Genomic DNA, 9,666 nt, shown 5'->3' on the forward strand with positions numbered 1-9,666 from the left:
CATTACGGGCGATCGGTATCGGCTACAATTGATTCGTTTGAGCCGTGCATTGCAAGAAAAACGACCGGAATACGAGCAAAGACATGATAAAGTTATTCTCCTTCATGACAATGCTCGGCCTCATGTCGCTAAAGTCATAAAAAAATATTTGGAAACGCTCAAATGAGATGTTTTACTACACCCGCCGTATTTTCCGGATATTACTCCTTCTGATTACTGGTTGTTCCGAAGGATGCAGCAAGTCACCGGTTCACTTCTTTCGCAGAAATCGAAAATTGGTTCCAAAATTGGATCGCCTCCAAAGACGAGTCATTTTTTCGAGATGGAATTCGAAAATTGCCTAAGAGATGGGAAAAAGTAGTAGGCAGTGATAGACAATACTTTAATTGGTCTGTTCATTCATTTTGTTTTGAAATAAATGCACAAAAAAACGGACCGAACTAATTTGTACTCCCAATATAAGATCTACAATATATTAAATTTTCAATTCGACTGAAATTCAATTTCCTTCAATAAGATTTGTGCAGGGATCTTCTTTCCTTTAAAATAATTACTAAAGCGTAATGTTTAGTTTTCAAGATAAAAGGAGTTGCTACTTTAAAAGATCCTTTCGTTAGTACTGATTTTTTTCTAAATATTTATATTTTTCCTATTTTATTTTATTTTTCTTTATTATTACTTTAAAAATTTATTAATTAAAAACTTTTTTATAATTAATTTATCGTTTTTTTATATTTTTATATTTTAACAATTGTTTCTTTACCATCATTAATTATTTATTATATTGTATTTTCTCTTAGAACATTATAATATATTTCTTAGAATAATTAAAAATAATAACAATAGTATTACAAAAATGTTTAATATTCGAGCAATTAATTTACATATTTTTTATAATTATTTTAATAGTTCTATTATACAAAATTATTTTTAATCAATATCTAATCAAATTTTAGATATTATAGTAAAATTATTTCATTATTTAACTCTTATCTGTACATCATTATTCGAATATTTCTTTATAAACGTAATTTTTTACTTCATTGAGATTATTTTCCTAAATAAATTTTTAATCCGAAGAATGTACTTTTGATAAGGCAACGTATAATTGACTATGATTAAATATACAATATTTATTCGAAGATTTACTTTTTCGAAAGTTTGCCCTTGTGATTTATTTATAGCAAATGCTAATTTCACTGGAAATTGTCTTCTTTTAAAAGTGAATGGGTATATATATTTTCATAGTATAAAGTAATGATAGCGATTTAGAAAAACAATTTCTCCAATCTTATTATCTGACAAAATTTCACATCGTAATAAATTATTATCTAAATCTAAAATTAATAATCGAAAATCATTACATAAATCTTCACTAATAATAAGGTTTCGAATCAATATAACAGTGTATTTTCTTAAGCGTAATTCGGTGGAAGACACGTTAGATTTAAAGCGTTAAGATATTCTATCATAATTACTTCATCTTCGTTATCAGTCATTTCAAAAGTATCTATATTTGTATAAATTCTTTCTGTCATTTTATCTAATAAATTAATTACTTTTTTATTTATTTTATCGATATCGGCATTTTGTGCAGATAATATAACGTGATTAGCTATAATGTTATACTTTTTATGTATTATTACATCTCCATTCATGCTTTTTATTATATACGAATTAGCGTTCGTTACACATTTTTCAGGAAAGTGAACATTATCCGAATATTCATTTAAAGAACCAAATTTAGTAAAAACTGTACAAATTCTCTTTCTTGTGGTAAGGTTCTTACATTTTCTGTCAAAAAAAATATTTTAAATTGTTTCCATAAAGAACTAAATTTTATGGATAAATTTATAATTTCACAACGCTCTTTGTTTTATAGGTAACAACTGTTTAAAATTTCCACCAAGAAGTACGATTTTACCACCAAAATATAAATCATTTTGCATTATATCAATATGTTCGACATTATTTCTAATATATAACAAGGCGCCATAGGAGCTTCATCTAAAATAAAGATATCTACAAGTTTTAAATTAGTTTCTTTAAACTGAACTTTAGTTTGATGTAGAATCAGCAAAAAGAGGTACAGGCAATCCAAAAACTTTATGTACTGTTCTTCCATTTGGAAGTAATGTAGCAGCAATAAATGCCATCGTATTTATTATTTTTTTTAGTAAATAATACAAAGTTGTATAGTATAAATAAAAGTTTTACCAGAGCCACCTAGTGATTATCAATATAAAAACAAGTTTCACTACGAGGGCAAGTCAATATGTTTTTAGAAAAATATAGTAAAACACATTTTTTTTGATCGATTTTGATTTCTCAACATAGTCTCTTTTCAGCTCGATACATTTGATTCTCTTTTCCATTCGAATAATATGATTTGTCCAATCCTTCAAAATAAGTCTCTGTTTCGGCGATGAGCTGCTCTCTGGTGGTGAATTTCTTTCCTCTGAACCATTTCTTCAGGTTTGAAAACAGGAAATAGTCGCAGGGGGCTAAATCTGGCAAATATGGATGGGGAAGCAATTCGTAGCAGAATTCGTTGAATTTGGCCATTGGTGCCGGGCATGTGTGAATCCGTACATTATCTTGATGGAAGAGCACTTTCTTCTTCGCCAAATGGGGACGTTTTTTCTTTAAAATGTTGTTGAAACGATCCAATAAGGCTGCGTAGTAATCGCCATTGATCGTTTGCTTCGACGGAAAATAATCGATATGAATTATACCGCATGCATCTCAAAATACTATGACTATCACCTTTCCGATCGATTTTACAGTCTTCAGACTTTACCTTTTTCGGAGCTGATGACCCAGTAAAATCCAGTTGTTTGTCTGTTCCTTCGTTTCGGGTGTAAAGTAATGGATGTTTCGTCCACAGTAATGAATCAATGCAAAAATTCATCTGGATTACGTTGACACATCTCCAAACATTGTTTTGAAATTGTCACACGGTCGCGCTTATGGTGAGCAAATGCGGCACTCATCTTGCTGATAGCTTTTTCATACTCAATTGTTCGTGCAAAATTAAAATTAACTGTGCCATGTGATATGTCTCAACAAGTTCACGCATTTTCACTCGTCGATCAGTTAAAACAATAATTGTGGACTTTATCGATGATTTCTGGCGTAGCAGCCTCAATTGGACGTCCCGAACGAGGTGCATTATATGTGGATGTATGACTACGTTTAAATTCATTCATCCAATTGTACACCTTGATCAAAAAGTTCTCGGAATTACCACCAGGTGATGCTCTGAGTTAGCTGATTTGAGTTCTGTTTTTTTTTAATTAGATTGCCACATCTATCATTCCCACCAAATTTTATCACCATAGCTTTGTAAAAGTTACGCCGTCTTGAGTACATCTACCTCTGCGTATTTTCGATTTTTTACAGTTTTAAAAATGGAGTTGAATTTGCAACAACGAGTTTGTATTAAATTTTGCGTTAAAAATGGTGTGAAAACCTTGAAAATGTTGGGAAACTGTTTGCAATGATACTCTAAAGAAAACAGCCGTTTATGAGAGGCATGAACGCTTCAAAAGTGGTCGTGAGTCTGTCGAAGATGACGAACGCAGTGGCAGGCCATCGACATCGAAAACCGACGAAAACATCAATAAAATGAGAGAAATGTTGATCAATAACCGCAAATTAACTATTAGAGAGCTGACAGAGGATTTAAACATTGCTTATGGATCCATTCAGGACATTGTAATTAATGGTTTGGGTTTGCGCCGTGTTGCTGCAAAGTTGGTCCCGAAGGAACTGAATTTCATGCAAAAAAGGGACCGCATTGTTATCGCCAAAGACATGATTTCCAAGGCTGAATCCGACATTCATCAAATCCGACATTCATCCGCATCATTACTGGAGACGAGACGTGGGTTTATGAGTACGACATGCAATCCAGACATCAGGCAAGTGAATGGAAAGCTTCAAATGAGCCAAGACCAAAAAAAACCACGTCGTTTTCAGTCGAAAAAGAAAGCGATGCTCACGGTTTTCATGGATACAACGGTATTGTATCACGAATTTTTGCCAGAAAGTCAGACAATTAATAAGAAGTATTATTTGCGTTATGAGACGTTTGCATGAAGCAGTTCGCCAAAAAAGAAAGGATTTATGAGCAAACAACTCGTGGATTTTGCACCATGATAACGCATCATCGCATAGTGCTATCATTATCCGTGAATTTTTGACCAAGAACGAAACGAATACCAACAGCCAATCGAATTCACCTGATATGATTCCCTGTAATTTTTTTCTGTTCGATCGAGTCAAAAAACCATTACGGGGAACGCGTTTTAACAGCTGAAAGGAGGTAATGGAAAAATCGAAGACGGCTCTGATGGCTATACCGACAATAGAGTTCCAGAAATGTTTCGAGAGCTGGATCAAGCACTGGCATAAATGCGTTGCAGTCGATGGGGAGTATTTTGAAGGGGACGATATCACTTTTGATGAATAAAACTTGAATTTTCTTAATGAATTCCGGGAACTTTTTGATCAAGGTACAGTCGCAAACGCTAATGTGCTATGAATATTATCCAACTCGGTTTTAATTTCTTTCGGCGTTAAATCTTTCATATGTAGATGTTTGATCACTGAATGAAACTTATTTTTTCCATTTTGCAAAAAATGCAAAGGTTGTTTGCTTTAATCATCTACAGAAATGAAACTACGTGATGAATTCTGTTCAAAATTTGATAGTAATCAGCTGAGAGATGCTACTTGTCAAAAAATAATGTGATATTGGAGGACACTGCGAGTGCTCTCTGATAGATTTTCTAAGAACTTATTGATTTGCCCTCGTATTGTTAGTATTATAGTTACTGCTGCTAAAATTGAATCAACAATTTCTTTTTGTTTTATATTTAATTCATATTATCTCGTACCTATGTATGTATCTTCTTGAATTTCTTCTTCATTATTTATTTCTTGTACCTCTGTTATTTATTCCATTTCAAAAAAATTAATTATACTTGATCCCTTGATTGATTTTGAAATAAATTAATAATATAATCATACGTTTTTTTATTCCCATTGTAAGTCCATTTCTTATATAATCTTCCGACATATCCCTTTTAAATTCATCTCATAATTTGTTTCAATGAACTGACTGACAATGAATTAAAATTCGAGCAAATAAATTACGAAGTTGTCTTGGCATCATCCAAACTTTAGCTTCATTCATTGCGCGATACCATTCGTTACCATCTTCTGTGAGTCCTAATGCTAAACACAGTAATAAAGGTTTGATATACTTCATTATTAACTATTCTCAGTTCTTGAAAATTCTTCCTTTAACATGTAGTAAAAGTAAATGGAATAATTCTATCTGAGATGAACTAACGACGGACTATAGAATATATATTCGATCAATACAATTAAAATATTTTTGACGTTTTTCCTAATGATTAATAGTTTTATCATTAATTGTTTTTTGAATACATGATGAGATGTAATGTCACTATATAAATATTGTATTGTTTTCTCATCTCATCTCTGCATTTAATTCAAAATAATCTAATAACATAGTTACACATTCTACAGTAAATCTTATCGCATCATTATTAATATTATCGTCGATTATTACACTATGTCCATTTGTAAATATATGGTAAATAAAATACAGCATGACACTTTTCTTGTAAAGATTTGCTCAAAATACGCCAACATGCTTCAATAGGTCGAACATAATAGCTTTGATAAATTCTTGAATTTCATCATGAATTATCGATTTATCTATATTTTCTTTAATAATTATAGATCGTGACCTTTATAAATATTTCACAGATCGTACAAAACTATTTCCACATTATTATGACATTAAATAAAAGTAAAAGTGTTAGATTATACGGAATGACATATCAGTTATTAACAACATATCATCCAGGTCTAAAAGGCGTAAAATAATTCATTATTTCAACGACAATATTGTGGATAATCATTCTCATCCATGATCGTTTTAGATTGAAACGATTTTGGAAAATTTCGAACATTTATTATTAATAAAACACCATTCCACATGGCCCATGAATCATATGTTTCATTACAATGTTGTGTAAATTTTTATTTTCATTAGGAATTTTCGCTGAAATAAATTTATCAACTTCAGGATTTAATATTGGGAGTACAAATAAGTTTCCGCCGTTTGAAAAAGACGGGTCACTAATAAATTATAGTTAAAATTGTTTGACGACATATCGTAAGATTGGACATCCGGCAACACCATAATCTTGAAATATTAGCGATTTTGTATCAGCATCATATATTTTTTTTTGTACGAAAATGTCGAGTTTTGAGCCGAATAAGCGTCATTTTTGATGGGGGAACTTTTGATTTACTTCTTTAATTTGAAGAAATCTGCAGCTGAGGCTCATATATTGCTTGTAGAAGCATATGGTGATACTGCCTTAAGTGAGAGAAGTGGTCGTGAGTGGTTTCAAATTTTAAGAACAGTGAATTTGACGTCGAAGAACATAGCGGAAAACCGAAAGTGTACGAAGACGCGGAATTGGAAGCATTATTGGATGAAGATTCGTGCCAAACGCAAAAAGAACTTGCACTTACATTAGGAGTGACTCAACAAACAATTTCATATCGTTTGAAATCATTCAAGAAAATGATTCAAAAGTAAGGGAATTGGGTTCCATATGAACTGAAACCGAGAAACGTTGAACGCCGATTTTTCACATGTGAAACTGCTTGCCAGGCATAAACGAAAGGGCATCGTATAATCACTAGTGATGAAAAATGAATCCACTATGATAACCCAAAGAAAAGGAAATCATGGGGACCACTTGGCCATGCTTCAACATCGACAGCCAAGCCGAATATTCATGGAAAAAAACTCATGTTGTGTATTTGGTGGGATCAGCTTGATATTGTGTATTATGAGTTGCTCAAACCGAACGAGACTAGGGCTCTACCGAACACAATTGACGAGATTGAGCCGAGCACTCAAGGAAAAACGTGCCCACTATTCCAGGCATGACAAAATTATTCTCCTGCATGATAATGCTCGACCACATGTTGTGGCGCCGGTCAAAACCTATTTAGAACATTCAAATTGGAAGTTCTACCCCATCTGCCGTATTCTCCAGACATTGCTCCTTCCGATTACCATTTGTTCCGATCGATGACGCATGGCCTGAGCAGCACTTCACATCATATGAAGATACCAAAAATTGTATCGATGATTGGACTCAAAAGATGAAGCGTTCTTCCGATGCGGTATCCACATGCTATCAGAAAGATGGGAAAAAATAGTGGCTAGCGATGGCCATTTTGAATAAAACATTATGTACCGTTCTTTCAATAAATGCTTAGTTTTTTAAAAAACGGCGGAAACTTATTTGTACTCCCAATATCTTATAATTTTATAATCAATAAATGTATGTGCGGCAATCCACGTTTTTGAAATTCTATCATATAAACATATGCGAGAACTTCACTAAAAAATTTTTGTCTAATAATAATATCAATTAAATAATCTTTTTTTATATTAAATACACAAACATCTGGTTTATCTGCAGGTTGTTGATTTGGAAATAAATTTTCTTTAATTTCGCGCTAATTTGGATTACAAGTCATGGTAATAAAAATATCTGGTTTTCCATATTTTCTAACAATAGCATCTTTTCTAACTATTGCATCTTGATAATGCTGTAATCTATTACGTAGTGAACCTACAAACATTGATGAAAGTATACTATCTTGATCAAAAAGTTCCTGGAATTCATTCAGAAAATTCAAAATACAAGTTTTATTCATCAAAAATCATATTGTCCTTTTCAAAGTACTCCCTATCGACTGCAACGCACTTATGCCAGCGCTTAATCCAGCTCTCGAAATATTTCTGGAACTCTATTGTCGGTATAGCCATTAGAGGCGTCTTCAATTTTTCCATTACCTCCTTTCGGCTGTTAAAACGCGTTCCCCGTAATGGTTTTTTGACTCGATCGAACAGAAAAACATTACAGGGAGCCATATCAGGAATTCGATGGCTGTTGGATGGTATTCGTTTCGTTCTTGGTAAAAAATTCACGGATAATGATGGCACTATGTGACGGTGCATTATCATGGTGCAAATTCAACTCCATTTTTAAAACTATAAAAAATCGAAAATATGTGCAGAGGTAGATGCATTCAAGACGGCGTAACTTTTACAAATGTCAAGCTATAGTGATAAAATTTGGTGGGAATGTCAATAATAGATGTGGCAACCTAACCAAAAAAACAGAACTCAAATCAGCTGATTCAGAGCATCAGCTGATGGTAATTCCGGAAACTTTTTGATCAAGGTAGTAATCAATAGATATATAAGGCCGGATCTGGCCAATTCGTGTAGTGCATATACGTATACGCGGTGCGTGTGTGCGTGCGTGTGTGTGGGTCCGAGGGTGGGGGAAAGTACGTTGCTAGACGTGGCGTTCGAGGGAAGGAGTCAACATCACTAGGAAATCGCGGGAGGGAGACAGGGCCCACCATGTTATTCTCTCTCTTCCACCTATAAGTTGCAGTTCTCTCCCTTCAACTCGGCCATATTCTTACTCATGCTCTCTCTCTTCCTCCCATTGCAGTTCCATATCTACCACATTCGCGCGCTCTCTTTCTCCCGTTGCAATCCTGTACTTACCTACTGTCTTCCTCATGCTCTTTCACTTCCTCTTGTTGCAGTCCCATACCTACCATATTGTTACGTCCTACAGATACCACGATTCTTTTCTTTCGAAAGAATCGGCTTCACGTCGTGACTATGGTTGGCGTCTATGAGACTTGAGTGGAGTCCTTTGATAACGATCTGAAGAACTAAAAAGAGGGACCGGACAAGTTCTGCGTAACGTCAATCAATCCAGAAGGACACAACCTTAATATAGGTTCGAAAAGTGACAAGATTGCAAGAGACATAAATACACCGAAATCACGCAATAGTAAAAATTCAAACTTTGTCATTTCAGACTGACCAATAATTTCTTAAGAAAACAGGTGCCACGTCGCGCCTAAAAAGTCATAAAATAGGATAACTTCCCATTCATGATAGCGTTATCTCAGATCGGATTCGCGAATGATAATGGTTGCCCTGCACGCAAAACTAGTTGTGCACCAAAACTAGTTGGTAACCGTCTGTTTACCTAGCTATATTTTCCGGGAGGATAACAGAATTCGTCATCCGTCTGGAGCAATCTTGCTTCTTTAAAGAAAAACATAAATCATTTCTTTTCTTCTCGAAACCTTTCTAACGACAATACTTTAGTACCTAGACAAAGGGCACTACGCCCTTTTTTCGGGGTACAAATAGAGGTCCCGCGGAAGCACAGAGCATCAGTCAGTACGAATTCAGCCTATCGTAATCCATGTCGCTCAGTATCAACAGTCAGTGAAAAAAGCTGAACTCTGGAAGATTCACCTCAGTTCGCGTAATATTACTGGATAAAATCATGTGCAACCACCACTATTGGGACCATCCATATATATAAATCTCTGGCCATTGCGATTGTCTTCCTGACGCTTCGTGGACAGCGGGCCTGCATGATCACACTAACCTCTTTTTTTTCCGAAATCTCGTGGACAACCAATCAAAAGTAAATCAGCCTGTCATTCCTATTTAATACATTTCCCCTTCTCAATAAAAATAAATATAATTATATATATATA

General features: G+C 34.0%; 1 protein-coding gene across 1 annotated transcript; it reads left to right on the forward strand.

Annotated features, from left to right (window-relative positions):
- Positions 1-3,513: 3,513 nt before the first annotated feature.
- On the forward strand, positions 3,514-4,101 carry LOC108687941 (histone-lysine N-methyltransferase SETMAR-like; the record flags this gene model as incomplete). The annotated part of the gene is made up of 1 exon (XM_018193983.1): positions 3,514-4,101. A coding segment is annotated over one exon (588 nt), but the record flags the coding sequence as incomplete, so codon positions are not given.
- Between the last annotated feature and the right edge of the window lie 5,565 nt (positions 4,102-9,666).

This window comes from Atta colombica, unplaced genomic scaffold (assembly GCF_001594045.1).
Source record: "Atta colombica isolate Treedump-2 unplaced genomic scaffold, Acol1.0 scaffold221, whole genome shotgun sequence".
NCBI lineage: Eukaryota > Metazoa > Arthropoda > Insecta > Hymenoptera > Formicidae > Atta > Atta colombica.